Source organism: Taudactylus pleione, unplaced genomic scaffold (assembly GCF_031769625.1).
Source record: "Taudactylus pleione unplaced genomic scaffold, aTauple2 ptg000218l, whole genome shotgun sequence".
In the NCBI taxonomy this organism is placed as follows: domain Eukaryota; kingdom Metazoa; phylum Chordata; class Amphibia; order Anura; family Myobatrachidae; genus Taudactylus; species Taudactylus pleione.
The window spans coordinates 6,663,920-6,683,554 of NW_028284620.1; the positions used below are offsets into that span (position 1 = coordinate 6,663,920).

Consider the following 19,635-nt stretch of genomic DNA (forward strand, 5'->3'; position numbering starts at 1 on the left):
GTGACACGACAATTTTTAAAATTAGTTTTGGAAATATATCCCAGCATACATATGCCACATATAATTAATTTCATTCAAGTTTATATGGTCTGAATTTCACTTGAGATCCAAAATGAAAGTGAACTAATGTGACCTGTTTATCTTACAAACCAAAGGTTACTGACGCACTTGTTTTAAATTTAGTGCCATACTCCTGCTTGGTCCACTTTCTCCCCAGATCATATTTCCTGAACTTATCAGATTTCTTACTAGGCTGAGTAGAGTTATGCAATCCTGGAGGTAATGTATAGTAATGGGGGAGACATCACATAGCTCAAAAACAAAGCCGTGGAAAGAAAATGAGACATAAAAGGAGGCTAAGGAGTCTATTTACTAAGCAGTGTTAGGAGACAGAGTGAAAAGCTCCTAACTGCCATCTCACTGGCTGTGTTTGAAAGATGACAGTTAGAGTGATAAGGTGCCAGCCAATCAGCTCCTGTCTCCTAACACTGCTTAGTAGATAGACCCCGAAAACTTTTCTGTTGGGATACAGCTACAAAAACAGTTCCAGAAGAAGCAGGGGCGTTTTAAGAGAGGAGGGGGCCCGTGTCGATTCCCCATCTGGGGCCCCCTCCTCTCTCCCCGGCGGCCGGCAGCAGACTGACGCGTCTGACCGCTGACTGCAGCATCAGTGGTAGTGGCAATAGAGTGTGCCCAGAGTCTACTGCACATGCGCAGGTCGTTGGGGAAATGGTGTGGCCACCATTTTCCCGGTGAGTTCCTCACTGTGCATGCGCAAAACGCTAGAAAAATGGCCACGGCGGCCATTTTCAGGCCATTTTGTGCAGGGCTGAGACACCCGACGCAGGACCTCGGAGAGGTAAGTATTAGATAAAATGAGTGCAAGGTGTGCGGTGTGGGTCCCCCTGGACCCAGGGGCTGGTGTGCACCGCACACCCTGCACCCATTATAGATACACCCCTTAGAAGGTGGTCATTCTCTTTCCTGAGCATCTGTGGAGTTGTTACCATGCTAGTATTTACAACTGTCTAACACAAAAGGTACTGCCTGGAGAGGTGGAACTAGTTCCCTACATAGGTAATAGCTGTCTGTATACTACTGTGAGGCAGGTGTGATTTGGCCACCCAGAGGCCTTCAGATGTATTTAAAATATTTGTATTATACAGTCAGGTCCATAAATATTGGGACATTGACAGAATTTTCAGATTTTGGCCTCTATTCACCACCACAATGGTTTTGAAATGAAACAAACAAGATGTGCTTTAACTGCAGACTTTCAGATTTAATTTAAGGGTAATTACATCCAAATCGGGTGAACGGTGTAGGAATTACAACAGTTTCAATATGTGCCTCCCACTTTTTAAGGGGCCAAAAGTAATGGGACTATCAACTCAAAAGCTATTTCACGGACAGGTGTGGGCTATTCCCTCGTTATTTCATTATCAATTAAGCAGGTAAAAGGTCTGGAGTTGATTCTAGGTGTGACATTTGGATTTGGAATCAGTTGCTGTCAACTCTCAATATGAGATCCAAAGAGCTGTCACTATCAGTGAAGCAAGCCATCATTAGGCTGAAAAATAAAAACAAGCTCATCAGAGAGATAGCAAAAACATTAGGTGTAGCCAAATCAACTGTTTGGAACATTCTTAAAAAAAAAAAGAACGCACCGGAGAGCTCAGCAACACCAAAAGACCCGGAGGACCACGGAAAACAACTGTGGTGGATGAGAAAATAATTATTTCCCTGGTGAAGAAAAACCCCTTCACAAAAGTTGGCCAAATCAAGAACACTCTCCAGGAGGTAGATGTATATGTGTCAAAGTCAACAATCAAGAGAAGACTTCACAAGAGTGAATATAGAGGGTTCACCACAAGATGCAAACCATTGGTGAGCCACAAAAACAGGAAGACCAGATTAGAGTTTGCCAAACAACATCTAAAAAAGCCATTACAGTTCTGGAACAACATCCTATTGACAGATGAGACAAATATCAACTTGTACCAGAGTGATGGGAAGAGAAGAGAAGGAAAGGAACTGCTCATGATCCAAAACATACCACCTCATCAGTGAAGCATGGTGGTGGTAGTGTCATGGCGTGGGCATGCATGGCTGCCAATGGAACTGGTTCCCTTGTATTTATTGATGATGTGACTGCTGACAAAAGCAGCAGTATGAATTCTGAAGTGTTTCGGGCAATATTATATGCTCATATTCAGTGAAATGCTTCAGAACTCATTGGACAGCGCTTCACAGTGCAGATGGACAATGACCCGAAGCATACTGCAAAAGCAGCCAAAGAGTTTAAGGCTAAAAAGTGGAATGTTATGCAATGGCCAAGTCAATCCCCTGACCTGAATCGATTGAGCATGCATTTCACTTCATGAAGACAAAACTGAAGGGAAAATGCTCCAAGAACAAGCAGGAACTGAAGACATTTGCAGTAGAGGCCTGGCAGAGCATCACCAGGGATGAAACCCAGCGTCTGGTGATGTCTATGCGTTCCAGACTTCAGGCTGTAATTGCCTGCAAAGGATTTGCAACAAAGTATTAAAAAGTGAAAGTTAGATTTAGGATTGTTTAGTTTGTCCCATTACTTTTGGCCCCTTAAAAAGTGGGAGGCACATATAGAAACCGTTGTAATTCCTACACCGTTCACCTGATTTGGATGTAATTACCCTCAAATTAAATCTGAAAGTCTGCAGTTAAATCACATCTTGTTTGTTTCATTTCAAAGCCATTGTGGTGGTGAATAGAGGACAGAATATGAAAATTCTGTCAATGTCCCAATATTTATGGACCTGACTGTATATGTGTATTTTTCGTTTTCTTCACGATTTGTCTAATTTATTTCTCACCTGACGGGCTTGGGGCTGGTCAGCCTGGACACATCAGTGCCAACCATTGCATAAAGGGGGCAGCCCTGACCACACAGAGACTTCACCTTAGCACTCCGATCAAAACTAACTGCAGATGCTGAAGCACATGTGTGTGGTTGGGGCCCACTTTAGTTAGCAAACCCTTAGACAGGTCTGGCAAGAGGAATAGCCAAGTCAAACTTCAAGCATGGGCAAATCAGATATCTAAAATGGACACCCACATATAGCCATGGGTATTCAATAGATGTAAAATCCTCAGCTTTCATAATATACCAATTATGAGCAATGGCAGCTCCAGGGGTGGGGCTGCAGCACAGTCCAAAATTCAAATAGGGGAGCCACACCAACTGCCAGTGAGTCCCAGCCAGTGATGTTTGGCAGCGTGTGAAATGACAGTTGCTGTGGTTCCCCTATTTGAATTTTGGACTGTGCTGCAGCCTCACCTCTGGAGCCGCCACTGATTATAAGTAATACTGTATTGCCAGGAATGCTAATACAAGCAGTATGGGACCTGTGGTTGAATTCCAACACTATGCATCATAAAGAGCCAGGATAATAACAGCAATATTGCCACAGCATTGAAAAGAAATTCATGTCCTATTCTGCAGATTTATTTTTGCACATCTGATACTTTAATCAAAAAATATGAGCAATCTACCACCAATCAAAAACACTGGATGATTTTTTTCTTTTTTACTTCCCTCTGAGAGATTTAATTTGTGTTGGAAATATGATCAGGGATGGTTAAGTGAAGTGGCATCTGCACATAATGTCCACCTCTGAATCAGGCCTATAATCTCAGAAGGAGAGAACACCTGATAAATTATCTTTATGTGCTGGCTCCATCGGTGACTACAATAAACACAAGGTTCTGCAGTAACTATGGACCTCTCTCAGACCTGGTCGCAAGCGCCGAGCGCTCGCAACCGGGTCGATGTTTAGGCCCTGCACATGCGCAGCAGCCACAGTGCGCAAGCCCCAGAGCGAGAGAGAAATTCACGGAGCTCACTACAAAAGGGGCGGCTGTCGATGTTGATCGACAGCTTGACCCGTTTTGTAAGCGTGGCGGGGGGGTGGTTTCACAAACGGAGGCGTTCCTTAAGGAACGCCTGCCGTTTTGTGGGTGGCCGCACTGACATCAGCAGTGATGTCAGTGGGGACCTTCCTGCTCGATAAGAGCAGGAAGCTCCCTAGGGCTTGCTGTTGCCGAGACCCAACCTTAGGGTCTCGTTGCAAGCCCCGAAGGCCGCGATGGTCTTGACTATCGCGCCCATTAACCTGGTCGGTCGCTAAAGCTGTGGGTTGTAACCCACAGCTTAGCTAGCAACCAGGAGGCCGCACTTGAAAAGTCAAGCGCCCGCCCTCATTCAGAGCGAGCGCTCGCTTCTTGCGACCGCCTCTGAATGAGGGCCTATATGGGATGTACCAATAGAGGCAGTAACTATATGGGATGCACCAGTAGAGACATTAACTACAGTATATGGGATGTACTAGTAGAGGCAGTAACTATAATGGTTACACTAGTAGAGGCAGTAACTATATGGGATGTACTAGTAGAGGCAGTAACTATATGGGATGCACCAGTAGAGGCATTAACTACAGTATATGGGATGTACTAGTAGAGGCAGTAACTAATGGTTGCACTAGTAGCCGCACTTGAAAAGTCAAGCGCCCGCCCCCATTCAGAGCGAGCGCTCACTTCTTGCGACCGCCTCTGAATGAGGGCCTATATGGGATGTACCAATAGAGGCAGTAACTATATGGGATGCACCAGTAGAGACATTAACTACAGTATGTGGTATGTACTAGTAGAGGCAGTAACTATAATGGTTGCACTAGTAGAGGCAGTAACTATATGGGATGCACCAGTAGAGGCAGTAACTACAGTATATGGGATGTACTAGTAGAGGCAGTAACTATATGGGATGTACCAGTAGAGGCAGTAAATACAGTATATGGGATGCACCAGTAGAGGCATTAACTACAGTATATGGGATGCACTAGCAGTGGCAGTAACCACAGTATATGGGATGTACTAGTAGAGGCAGTAATTATGTGGGATGCATTAGTAGAGGCAGTAACTATATGGGATGCACCAGTAGAGGCAGTAACCACAGTATATGGGACATACTAGTAGAGGCAGTAACTAGAATGGTTGCACTAGTAGAGGCAGTAACTATATGGGATGCACCAGTAGAGGCAGTAACTACAGTATATGGGATGTACTAGTAGAGGCAGTAACTATGTGGGATGCACCAGTAGAGGCAGTATCTGTAATGGATATACTAGTAGAGGCAGTAACTATATGGGATGCACCAGTAGAGGCAGTAACTGTAATGGATGCACTAGTAAAGGCAGTAACTATATGGAATGCACCAGTAGAGGCAGTAACTATGTGGGATGCACCAGTAGAGGAAGTAACTACAGTATATGGGATGTACTAGTAGAGGCAGTAACTCTATGGGATGCACCAGTAGAGGCAGTAACTATATGGGATGAACTAGTAGAGGCAGTAACTATATGGGATGCACCAGTAGAGGCAGTAACTATATGGGATGCACCAGTAGAGGCAGTAACTGTAGTTGATGCACCAGTAGAGGCAGTAACTATATGAGATACACCAGTAGAGGCAGTAACTATATGGGATGCACCAGTAGAGGCAGTAACTATATGGGATGCACCAGTAGAGGCAGTAACTATATGGGATGCACCAGTAGAGGCAGTAACTGTAATGGATTCACTAGTAGAGGCAGTAACTGTAGTGGATGCACCAGTAGAGGCAGTAACTATATGGGATGCACTAGTAGAGGCAGTAACTGTAATGGCTGCACCAGTAAAGGCAGTAACTGTAATGGATGCTCTAGTAGAGGCAGTAACTGTAGTGGATGCACCAGTAGAGGCAGTAACTATATGGGATACACTAGTAGAGGCAGTAACTATATGGGATGCACCAGTAGAGGCAGTAACTGTAATGGATGCACTAGTAGAGGCAGTAACTGTAATGGATGCACCAATAGAGGCAGTAACTATATGGGATGCACCAGTAGAGGCAGTAACTACAGTATATGGGATGTACTAGTAGAGGCAGTAACTATATGGGATGTACTAGTAGAGGTAGTAACTATATGGGATGCACCAGTAGAGGCATTAACTACAGTATATGGGATGTACTAGTAGAGGCAGTAACTGTAGTGGATGCACCAATAGAGGCAGTAACTATATGGGATGCACCAGTAGAGGCAGTAACTATATGGGATGTACTAGTAGAGGCAGTAACTATATGGGATGCACCAGTAGAGGCAGTAACTATATGGGATGTACTAGTAGAGGCAGTAACTATATGGGATGCACCAGTAGAGACAGTAACTATATGAGATACACCAGTAGAGGCAGTAACTCTATGGGATGCACCAGTAGAGGCAGTAACTATATGGGATGCACCAGTAGAGGCAGTAACTATATGGGATGCACCGGTAGAGGCAGTAACTGTAATGGATGCACTAGTAAAGGCAGTAACTCTATGGGATGCACCAGTAGAGGCAGTAACTATATGGGATGAACTAGTAGAGGCAGTAACTATATGGGATGCACCAGTAGAGGCAGTAACTATATGGGATGCACCAGTAGAGGCAGTAACTATATGAGATACACCAGTAGAGGCAGTAACTATATGGGATGCACCAGTAGAGGCAGTAACTATATGGGATGCACCAGTAGAGGCAGTAACTGTAATGGATGCACTAGTAGAGGCAGTAACTGTAGTGGATGCATCAGTAGAGGCAGTAACTATATGGGATGCACTAGTAGAGGCAGTAACTGTAATGGATGCACTAGTAGAGGCAGTAACTGTAATGGCTGCTCTAGTAGAGGCAGTAACTATATGGGATGCACCAGTAGAGGCAGTAACTATATGGGACACACCAGTAGAGGCAGTAACTATATGGGATGCACCAGTAGAGGCAGTAACTATATGGGATGCACCAGTAGAGGCAGTAACTATATGGGATGCACTAGTAGAGGCAGTAACTGTAGTGGATGCACCAGTAGAGGCAGTAACTATATGGGATGCACCAGTAGAGGCAGTAACTACAGTATATGGGATGTACTAGTAGAGGCAGTAACTATATGGGATGTACTAGTAGAGGCAGTAACTATATGGGATGCACCAGTAGAGGCAGTAACTATATGGGATGCACCAGTAGAGGCAGGAGGGAGGACAGAGATGCTGCAGGCCAGGAGATAAGGTTTGAATCTCACAAAGGCTCTCACTTCGACTCATGACAGGAACAGCCCTATTTATGCTAAACAGTAGCAAAGATTACAGTTATTTTTTTTAAATAGAATGCTACTTATTGTACAGATGTGTCCTCATACATCTAGCCTCCTTGCGCGTTAAACAGCCCTTCTAATTCCGCCATGACGTGACTCTGTAGCGCCGAGTTTCTGTGTGTGTGACTTTTTACCTTCAAATGCGTCTTGTTTACACACAGTGATGCAAATAGCTAGCACAAGCAGCCTTTGCTGATTACAATGATATGCAGCATGCCTATGTTCTGTGTGCGTCTCCGGGTGTGCCTGAATGCGAAACGCTACGTTACAGTGTTACAGCCACATTTAACATGTTACTCTGCATTTAACATGCAGATACACTCACAGATGCAGAGAATATAGGCATGCTGCATATCATTTTAATCAGCGGAAGCTGCTTGTGCTAGCTATTCCCACCACTGTGTGAATAAGACGCATATGAATGTAAAAAGTTGCACGGAAAACGCTCGGTGCTACCGAGACACACGGAGCTCCCGCATTATGTGTGGCGCAACTTGTAGCGCATGAAGGATAGATGTATGTGGACACATCTATATTTCAAGTAAGTGGTGTTTATCCAGCAGACAGCAGTCCAAGTCATATCCAAGGTGTTGTGCTGCTCCAAAATGAAATGTTACCAAAGTAACTAGGATTGCAGGTAATGCCATTTCTGTGTACTGTAGACTAGTCTATCAGCGGCTGACCACATATTACCACACAGTGTAAAGCCTGGTTATGCACATCCACCACATAAATTCTCATTCCAATGATGAAATACACTATATCACAAATATAACACAACATCAAGGGGGATGATTTACCTTCCAGCATCTTCTGCAGACTGTTCCTCATCACATGGATGTTCTCAATGCCAATAAACTGAAACTTTATATCCGAATAGTTATCTTCATTCTCATAGCCTTTCCCCGCTGCACGGTTTGCCATTGCATTCAGCTGGAAGCAGGACCACATAGAGGGTTAGTCTTTCGGATTATTATTATTATCACACTGCGCTTTACAGATAATATTTAGTCGTCCACATAAGTCCCTTCCCCAGTGGAGCATTCAATCTCTGTTCCCTACCACATAGGTTAATGTTAAACATACATTCTATGTTATTCGTCAGAAGCCAATTAAACTAACAGCTAGTTTTTTGGGATGTGGGTGGAAACCAGAACCCTGAGGAACCCCCTGCAAACAGTAAGAGAAAAGGCTGATGTGCGGGGATGATTTGGGTCATCATGGCCCCGCCCTACACTGCGCAAATGCGCATATTCAGTCTGAGCCCTAACTCTGCTCACATCATTAGGGATGGGGGGCGGCCGACTCGCAGAGGTGCCCAGAGAAGACTCTGCAAAATTAAAGGGTTTTCTGGACATTTCAGGAGATTAGGAAAGTATGCTTTATTACCTGCATTGAATTTATTACAAATACATGCAAAATAAACCATAAAAGTATGACGCCATAGTATGAATACATGGACAATGTTTTACAGATGTTATGTTCCATTTGGAGAATATGTTAAACGTACCTTTATCTAGCAGCAACAACATGCAAAATCGACACAGCCATGAATATATATATATATATATATATTTTTTTTTAAATCTATTTATTATTTCAAATAAAACATATAAAAACATCATACAATACAGTAGTATATATAAAAAAAAAAATTTCAAAATTGAACATTTCCAAAACAGTGGTGTAAAAGAACCATATCAACTATACACATGGCCAAAATATGCATCAACGTACGTCACTGGAACAAAAGTGATTCTGAAATTCAAAATCAGTTATTTGACCACATATTCAGAAATTCAAATACATAATACCAGAAACTACATTATAATACAAATACAATATAAATAGTATTATAAAATAAAATAAAGGTAGAAAATGAAGGAGGGGAAGGGAACAAAGGGGAATAGGGGAAATTCAATCATGTAATAATTGAGAATGGACTATCTCTTATGATCAAGAATGATCCCAAGTGAAGCAATTCCGAACATAGGGCCTGATTCAGACCCGCTCGCAAGCGGGTCGATGGTGAACCAGTGCGCACGCGTGGTGTGCTCAAGCCCCGTAGCGAGTGAGAAATCACTTGCTCCGGGGCTGGCAACAAAACGGAGCGGCTGTCGATGTTGATCGACAGCTTGCCCCGTTTTGTAGGCGGGGAGGGGGGGTGGCTGAACAAATGGAGGCGTTCCCGAGGGAACGCCTGCCGTTTGTGGGCGGCTCTGCTGACATCACCAGTGATGTCAGTAGTGGAAAGTCCACTTGGGCTTGCGAGACCTGAGACCTTACCACAGGGTCACCTCGCAAGCCCGATGGTCGCGATAATCGCGACCATCTCCTGCCCGCTCGCAGTAGCTGTGGGTGGGCACCCACAGCTTTGCGAGTGGACAGGAAAAAAATATATATATCCTCCCCGCCCTGATTCAGAGCGTGCGCTCGCAAATAGCGAGCGCCTCTGAATCAGGCCCATAGTCAGAAGCAGCCCCTGCCAATCATAATAGCATAGCAAAATACAATAAACAAAAAATAGGTGTCATCCATCATGTCATATTCCTATATAAATACCAAGATGTGGTTTCGATTACTTTTAACACTTTCGACTGTGTGGAGGAGTCGAGCGACTCAATATAAGCATCCCACTTGTTATAAAAGGAGACTACACCAGTCTCTATTGCTGGGAAAACAGCCTGTCTGTCATAGTATAAGGTGGTAAGCAAAAGTGATTTTACCGAACCCAAAAATGGAGGAGTAGAGGTGGTCCAGTTACATAATATTATTAATAAAAACAACTACCTTTCCCCAGAATTTGCGTATTTTCGGACACAACCACATATTGTGAAAAAAAGTTGAGTTTGGGCGCCTACATTTGAGACAATTACTCGATTTCTTTGCCACCATGAAGCTCCTGCGAGCCTGTGATATATATACTCTGTTGATGGTCTTGATATGGACATCTTGTAGCCATGAGCAACGCAAGAATCTCAGGGTGGAGTCGTAATGTGTAAGCAAGTTATCCACTGAAATTATAGATGGTATGTCTCTACCCCATGACGCTACTGTTTGTTTCCAAACTCGATTATATGAATTACCAACAAGATCCAGTGTAAGATATTTAGTTTTGTATGGATGGAGTAATATATAGGATAATAAATTGTGAAGCAAATCCGGAGAGTTTAGAGATAGTATTTGTGACATAATAGAGCGAGCAAAGTGGATTATTTGGAGATAACATGTAAAATTCCCTGTGGGGTATAACATTTGTATCGCGTAAAACACTAAAAGGCAGAACAATTCCACCCGGATCAAAAACATCTTTCACCAAGGCAATCCCCTTAATTCTCCATTGAAGGAACAAAGAGTTGTCCAAACCTGGGGGGAACAGAGACTTACCCACAAATGTAACATATTTAGAGCTAGTATATGGCCTATTGAGTTTCAAACATATAGTACGCCAAGCTGCATATGTGTCGTGAAATAATAAGTTATTAAAAATATAAGCGGGAATAAGCCGCTTAGGAGAATGAAGTAATGCGGCTGCCGAGTACGGTGCAAACATGGCAGCCTCGGTTGATGGGTGCGTATAGGTGTCTCTACATAGTAACCACTCACGGATATATCTGAAATGTACAGCTCTCATAAACGTAGGAATATCAGCCAGTCCTAAGCCCCCTCTCGATCTGGGCAACTGTAATTAGCCACTGCAATACGGGGATGACCTCCTTTCCATAAAAAGGAAGTGAACAACTTGGTAATAGCCTTCACATCTGGTAAACCTAAACAAATAGGTATAATTTGAATCGGGTATGACAACTTAGGGAAATCCACACTATTCTATCCAAGAGGGAAAGGGGCATCATTTTCCAGGCATCTAGCAATTTGATTAATTGTGATATAATAGGTGAGTAATTTAGGCGATATAATGATGAGAGAGACAGTGGGATATTAATACCCAGATATTTTAATTGGGTAGGAGAGATTCAAAAATGACTGTAAGCCGGGTGTTGCAAGTCAGTAGAGGAAGTATTTGCAATAGGCATCAGTTCCGATTTATGGAGATTGATTTTGTACCCAGCAAATGATCCAAAATTAGACAATGCAATTATGGCCGGGATGGAAGAAACTGGCTTAGAGACAAACAGGAGCAGGTCGTCTGCAAATAAGGACAATTTAAGTTCAGTAGATCCCATAGAAATACCCTTGAAATCAGTTGAGGTCCGCAGAGCGATCGCAAGAGTTTCCAACGCCACAGCAAATAGGAGGGGAGGTAAAGGGCACCCCTGGTGAGTACGTCTCTGAACACAAAACGAGGGAGAAAGATAACCGTTGCTAGACACCTGGGTAGTTGGGTAGGAATATAATGTTGACAAAAGAGATATAAATTGACCAGGGAAACCAAATTTGGATAAAGTGCTGTAAAGGTGATCCCATGTGACAAGGTCAAATGCCTTTTCAGCGTCCATTGAAATAATAGATTTGGGTAAACTATCAGAAGTCAAAGCAGTCGACTGTATCACAGAGATCACCTTGCAGATATTTATAGTAGAATGGCGTCCCCAAATAAAGCAGATCTGGTCCGGAGCAATAATATTAGGCAGAATTAATTTGACTCTGTCAGAGATTATTAACAATTTGTAATCTGTATCTAACAATGATATGGGCCTATAAGATGTAGCGGATCACGACCTGGTTTAGGAAGAACTTTAATAGTGGCAGAATTAAAATATGGAGGGATATAATTCTCAGTGAGAATAGAATTATAGAAAGAAACTAGGAGAGGGCAAATATTATTTTGTAATATTTAAAAAAATTCCCCATAAAAGCCATCTGGGTCGGAAGCTTTTAAGGTCTATAATTTTTTAACACCTGCCAAAACTTCTTCCAAAGTAATTGGCGTAATAAGCATATCAGCCTGTTCCTGAGTGATAACAGGAAGAATAACATGTTCCCAGAAGCTCTGCTTCTTATTTTCGTCTACAGTGCCTTGCAAAAGTATTCACCCCCCCCCCTTGGCTTTTTACCTTCTTTGTTACATTACAACCTGTAATTTACTTGTTTTTTTTTAATCTGAATTTTATGTGATGATCTGCACAAAATACTTTGGTGAAGTGACATGAGAAATATATCAAAAATAATCTTTATAGATAAAATTCTTAAAATTGGCAAGTGCATATGTAATCACCCCCTTTGCCATGAAGCCCCTCAAAAGTTCTGGTGCAACCAATTACCTTCAGAAGTCACATAATTAGTGAAATGAAGTCTACCTGTGTGAAATCTAAGTGTCACATGACATGTCAGTATAAACACACCTTTTCTTAAAGGCCCCAGAGACTGCAACACCACTAAGCAAGAGGCATCACACCATGAAGACCAAGCAGCTTTCCAAACAAGTCAGGGTCAAAGTTGTTGAGAAGTACAATTCTGGGTTGGGTTATAAAAAAATATCCAAATCTTTGATGATCCCCCGGAGCACCATCAAATCTATCATCAAATGGAAAAAACATGGTACCACAACAAACCTGCCAAGAGAGCCACCCCCACCAAAACTCATAGACCGGGCATGGAGGGCATTAATCAGAGAGGCAGCACAGAGACCAAAGGTAACCCTGAAGGAGCTGCAGAGTTCCACAGCAGAGACTGGTGTATCTGTTCATGAGACCACAATAAGCTGTACACTCCATAGAGCTGGGCTTTATGGAAGAGTGGCCAGAAAAAATCCATTACCTAGTGATAAAAATAAGAAGAACGATTTCAGTTTGCCAAAAGGCATGTGGGCGACTCCCCAAATATATGGAGGAAGGTGCTCTGGTCAGATGAGACTAAAAGTTAACTTTTCGGCCTCCAAGGAAAATGCTATGCCTGGCGCAAACCCAACACACCCCATCACCCCAAGAACACCATTCCCACAGTGAAACATGGTGGTGGCAGCATCATGCTGTGTGGATGTTTTTCAGCAACATGGACTGGGAAATTGATTCGAGTCAAAGGAAAGATGGATGGTGCTAAACACAGGGATATTCTTGAGCAAAACCTGTTTCAGTCTGCCTGTGATTTGAGACTGGGACGGAGGTTCACCTTCCAGCAGGACAATGACCCGAAGCATACTGCTAAAGCAACAATCGAGTGGTTTAAGGGGAAACATTTAAATGTGTTGGAATGGCCTAGTCAAAGCCCAGATCTCAATTCAATTGAGAATCTGTGGTCAGACTTGAAGATTGCTGTTCACAAGCATAAACCATCCAACATGAAGGAGCTGGAGCCTTGAGGAATGGGCAAAAATCCCTGGGGCAAGATGTGGCAAGCTCATAGAGACTTATCCAAAGCGACTTGCAGCTGTAATTGCCGCAAAAGGTGGCTCGACAAAGTACTGACTTTAAGGGGGTGAATAGTTATGCACGCTGAAGTTTTCTGTTATGTTGTCCTAAATGTTCTTTGATTCACAATATAAAAAAAAAAAAAAAACACAACTTCACAGTTGTAGGCATGTTCTGTGAATGAAATGATGCACACCTTCAAACTATCCATTTTAATTCCGGGTTGTGAGGCAACAAAACATGAAAAATGCAAAGGGACTGTATATATGGGTCTGAGTACAGATCTTTATAAAAATTACCAAGCAGATCAGCGATGTCTTGACCTTTTTTAACCATATTGCTGTCAGAGTTCAAGAGGGATACAATGATTTTGAATCATATTAGAGAGGAGGCGGCCCGTTTTATTGCCATGTTTATAAAAGTGACAATGTTTAGTAAAAGTATGACGGTCAGCAATATGATCCATAACAGCATCAAAATGAGATTTTGCCTTTAAATATAATTCTTTATTAGAGGGGGAAGGAGTAACCTTAACATTTTTATAGGAGTTAGTTAAGTCTGACTGGGCCTGTAGGTATAGTTTGGAGCATTCTTTTTTATGTTTGGAGACGTAGGCTATTATTTCCCCTCTGAGGACTGATTTGGCAGTTTGCCAATACAGGGAGGGGTTTTCCTTGTGGACAGTATTTTGAGTTTCATACTCACACCACTTTGCCTCCAACATGCTACGAAATTTAACAGAGTTTGCAAGGTATGTTGGAAAACGCCATGGTCTATAAGAGCCACTGTCAACAACTGGAACCATAAGAAACCATATTAATGCATGGTCCGAAAGACCAATAGGTTCAATACCAGAGTCTTCCACCCTAGATAGCAGAGACTCAGGCAGTAAAATATAGTCAATCTGAGACAAAGTGGAGTGGGCAGCTGACAGACAAGTGTACTCCCGGTCAGTAGGATGTAACACTCTCCAAACGTCCAGTAACCGCAATTCCGAAGCCATTAAGGGAATACCTAATGATGGGGGATTACGTACACGAGTTGGGGGGCGTTGTTTATCTATGTATTCTGAAAATACCATATTAAAATCGCCCGCAAAGATAATAGAAGTCTAAATATATAGATACCTTAGCTAATAATGACTGCAAAAAACGTTTGTTGTATACATTAGGAGCATATAAGTTGCATATGATAAACTTGTCACCCAAAATATTCACCTCAGATATTGTGTATCTACCGGAAGGGTCAGCATATAAAGAAAGAAGTGTGGGAGAGAGCTGATTTCTAACCAATGTGACAACACCTCTTTTTCTAGAGGAATATGAGGCTGAACATAGAACTGAATAACCCATACAATTAAGCTTAATAACTTCAGGTGGCAGCAGGTGTGTCTCTTGTAGCATATTAACATCTATATTCAGTGTTCGTATATATGTGACTACTTTCTTGCGTTTGATGGGGGAATTAATCCCACCAACATTCCATGAGCTAAACTTCAATGGGGCCATATCAGAGGAAATATAAAAATATCAGCATATACGTATCGATTGCAATGTATAGTAAGGTGGGCATAGAGCAAATAGATAATATAAAGAATACCGTGGGGAACACATCACTAAGAGCAAAGATATCTTGAAGATAAATTATCATGATTGAAATGAAAGGAGCAAAAAAAACAGGGAAGTTGCATATAAGAAACTATAAAAAAAATAAACAAAAGGATTAGGGGAAAATAAAAGTGTGGGTACAATCTTCAGAAAAAGAAATGATAAAAAAAAAACAAAGCAAGGCAGAAATAACCTCGCAGGCCATCAGGTCAAAATTAGAGCTTCCTAGCTAGAAGTATAGTAAAACTACAGCAAACAATATATGTAGCACAGGGACACGACGCTAAGGAGCCGCAGCTACTGAACACATTCCATATTAAATAGGTAACCATAAATATTGTAGTAACAAATATCTGATAGCAGTGGAATGCATATATATATGAATAATGACAGTATAGTCGCCACCACCAGCGACACATTATAGAAATTAAACAGTATAAAAACTAATACAAAATAAGAGCTGTAAAGATCAAAATGGCTATAATACATACACGTAATAAGGCACATCTATAATTATAGAAGAGGAAAAAAAATGGATTATAGGCATATATATAGGACTCAAGGGATAACTGGTATATAAACTATCAGTTGGCATATTCCGAAATAAGCAGTCACCCCTAGGTATCCACTTGATGAGAAGAAGAATCACCAATCACGGCCTCAGCTTCTTCCCAGAGATATGCTGTTGCGTCATCTGGGGTAGAGAAATCCAGACAGGAATTTTCAGTAAACAGACGAAGTCTTGCTGGATATAGTAATGCAAAACGTTGATTTTCTTTGACCAGACCAGCACAAACTGAAGGAAAAGCTTTACGAGGCCTTGTGACTTCCGCAGAATAATCTTGGAAGATAAATAGCTTATGACCCTCCTAAACCAGGGAGCGCCTTCTCCTAGAAGCTTGCCATTTCGCCTCACGGTGTAGAAAATTCAAGCAGCGAAAAATCCCCACTCTTGGCCTGGCATCTGGTTTGTTGCGTGGTGGGCCAATACGGTGTGCTCGCTCGACAGCCATGTCAGTGCAAGAGTAACTAATTTCCAGCAATTCCAGCAAGGATGTAGTAATAAAACGTGATAGGGACTCACCCTTAATGGTTTCGGGCACTCCCACAATACGCAGAATGTTCCACCGAGACCGGTTCTCTAAATCATCCAATTTATTAAGAGTATGAAGATGTCGCTTATGGAGAGTATCATACTGTTGTTTTAATGTGAATACATCTTGGAACACTTCTCCCATTTTAGCTTCATTAACCTGCACCTTTTTCTGCAACTTTACAATATCATTGTGTGACTCTTGCAGTGCCTGCCTGAATGAGTCTGCCTGTTCCTGCATCAGAGGGGCCATGGTGTCTCTAATAGCCTTCACTATATCAGCATAGGAGGCCAGGGCAGGAGCAGGTATTTCCCCACTCTGAGAGGTAGCTGCTAACAGAGATGGAGGTGAGGAAGCAGCTTGGGGCTGTGTTTGCAGGGAGGTCGCGGCCGCCATCTTGGAACCGCGCCTCTCCCGTTCTGAGCACTGTCGCTGTTTGTTAGGTATGGAGAGAAGTAAATATCTCTCCATGCACTGCTGGGACCCTCCCTGAGCTGGCGGTGGCGGAATTCCGGCTGTTTAGACCCGCGGCGGGGCCCGAAAATAGATAGTTACCTGCTGGTTTCCAGGAGCAGTACTACACCGCGAAAGTTTGTCTGAAAATACTGCCTTAGGCTATGCACAAGCACAGTGATAAGAATTGTGCATCAGACATAATTTCCTCCTGCAAATCCACTTGTGTTCACCTCTAAATCAGGCCTTTATTTAGCAGGTGTTTAGTACTGTAGAACGGGAACTTTCCCAGGGACAAATCTTTAAAACCTGGGACTATAGCTGGAAATAAGGGACAGTTGGTAAATACGTTACAGGCAGTGCCAAAACTGGACATATATATTTCCCTTCCCTGAAATGGTAGTTTTAAAAGGATGACTACTGGGCAGTAAATGTAAATCCTTTATACAAATCTTGTGGTGGCTTTTACTTTCACGGTGCATTTGCAAAATGCACACCAAAGGAAAACCACCAGGGGGCAGTACTTCCTATCTAACAATGCAATGCTTGTACGACCAGGAGCAGGAGGAGAGATGAGAATTAGTTTCACAGCTGTTCCACAGAATATTTGCTTCAATCGTCTTTTGCACGTGAAATTTCCCATCTCTATTTATAAACTTACAAAATGGTCATTTACCACCCACCCCACCTCCCTGGCATCTGACAAATAGTCACTTACAATGAGATAGGCAAGAACCTGCACTGTAGAATGTACTGCATGTCCAAGCCTCATTATTACGCTCAGCAATAGTTAAACTGTACATTCCGTGCATTAGAGACCAACGTTGTACTGTTGATCCAAAAGGTAATCGAAGATAGTCTGATTCAGAATATATTGTCAATCTATGAAATATCAGTACAGCAGGTTTCTCATTGAGCTCTCGCAAATTTTTAATTGTATCAGAGCCCAATAAAACACCAAGGGACCCATTTATCAATATACCTAAATACCAGCGGCATATTTCATTACGTATTGCAGTGATACTAAGGAATATGTCACTGGTATTCATCATTACATACCTAACCAGCATGGTCTGGCGAGGTCCAGCGACGATCTCCCTCTTCAGTGGCGCCTTCTCCTCTGTTGTCAGTAGCCTATCGCTACTAGCAACGGGTTGCTTTGTCATGTGTATGACACTTTCACCCGGTGGGGACCCGGCAGTGCATGGAAGGCTTTGCATGAAGCCAGAAAGGCTGCAGTCAGTTCCCTATTGGCGACAATGGGGACTGATACGCTCTCGCCATCTAAAGATACAGTGACAAACAGCAGTAAATCTTAGATTACCATTGTTTGGATGACATAACCCCTTTAGCAAGTACTATACGGAGCCCTAAATATAGATACTGGAGGGGCTCTGACTGTAATGGAGTGGTGGAGTTGATACTGTACTTTATAAAAGAGCTGCAGTATAAAGTCACATTTATTCATCTTTATGATTCATATGTGAACATTGAACTTTTGAAGTTTGTGCACTTTGCCATATGGTTCCGTATACATTTTAATTACTATTATATTTACTGGACACATCCAAAGTACTTACTTTTGGCCTGGTATCAACAACATAAAGGAAGTCACTTTCTGGATTTGTTTTTCTTATTGCCTGCAGCATCTGTTCATCTTCAAGACACCGAGCGCTGAAGCCAGACAATGGCTGACTACTACGACAAATGGAGGCCTGGAAGGAACACAAATAAAAGTAAAGGAAAATAAGCTAAATGCAGAAAAACAAAGTTAGTTAAACAAAGATCATTCATAGATTTACAAAATCCACCTTTAACATATATGTATAGACAATGCTTAAACACAAATAAAAGTCCTAAAATATTATACCACATACAAATCAGCGACAGATGTTTGGGAGTTAATTCTGTGTTTCTCTCCGTTGTCATCCTAAATTCACTGAGTGTTCTGTGGGTAGCGCCAGCTGGGGAAAGCAAGCAGGAGGCTATACTGTAGAATTGTCCATAGACTTACGGTTAACAACCATTAATTGTTTCCTGCCATGGATGGGGAAGAAGCGATGATAAATAGCCCATCACTTTTCTGTATTGCATCTGTGCAGCCACCTCTCCTTTAATCTGCGCCTGCGAGGCCGCAAACCATCAGCGGATTGACCATCATTGTTTTTCCACCCATGGTTAAAAACCGTTGATGTTTACACCATCAATGTACAACCTTACTTTAGTTGCAGCTCCTTAATATACTGCTGTATGATAGACAGGTGTATCGGCCCAATTCAACCACTGTATGTATGAATATATGTATGTATGTATGTATGTATGTATGTATATTAAGGCCCTAGCTCCCCCACACAAACACACATGCATATGTAAGTACATAGATATGTATGGGGATGGAAATGATCCCTCCCCTAACACTACCACCGCAGTATAAATAGTCTACCAGATTCTGCTCTCCAACACCTGGAGATTTTCAAAGGTGCGAAGACTGACACTAAGAGGGATAAAGGAAGAGGAGCTATAACAAACCTTCTAAAGTGGACAAGCAGAGAAGTTACCCACAGTAACCAATTAGCTTCTAGCTATCATTTATCTAGTAGATTCTATAAAATGATAGGTAGAAACTGATTGGTCGCTATGGAAAACACCTCACCTCCACTTGTCTCCTCTTTAGAAGGTTTGATAAAACTCCCCCTAAAACACAACAATCTGCCGGTCCATGTAACACTGTCTGTTCCCTACAATGGCATCATAACAGTATTCATACACTTACATTGTTATTTTGACAATAATAGGACAGAGTGGGAAAACGGCCCCTGCTCCTGAATTTGGAGCTCCCAACGATGACTGGCACACTGGCAGATTTTGGTACATAGAGGTCAGTAGGATATGAGTCACAGACCTGAAAGAGACACACTGATGTAGGCTTGTTCTAAGACAATCAATTAGAGGTAACTTTAATCTGGTA

At 42.3% G+C, this 19,635-nt stretch overlaps 1 protein-coding gene across 1 annotated transcript in view; it reads right to left on the reverse strand.

Moving 5' to 3' along the window:
* The window catches only part of MTMR7 (myotubularin related protein 7), a 54,199-nt gene that overhangs the window by 19,095 nt on the left and 15,469 nt on the right, over positions 1-19,635 (reverse strand). Inside the window, exons 5-7 of the mRNA XM_088478746.1 lie at positions 19,441-19,569; positions 18,248-18,382; positions 8,006-8,138 (exon numbers count right to left, since the gene is read on the reverse strand). Coding sequence (XP_088334872.1) covers positions 8,006-8,138; positions 18,248-18,382; positions 19,441-19,569 — 397 coding nt within the window. The remainder of the gene's footprint in view (positions 1-8,005; positions 8,139-18,247; positions 18,383-19,440; positions 19,570-19,635) is intronic.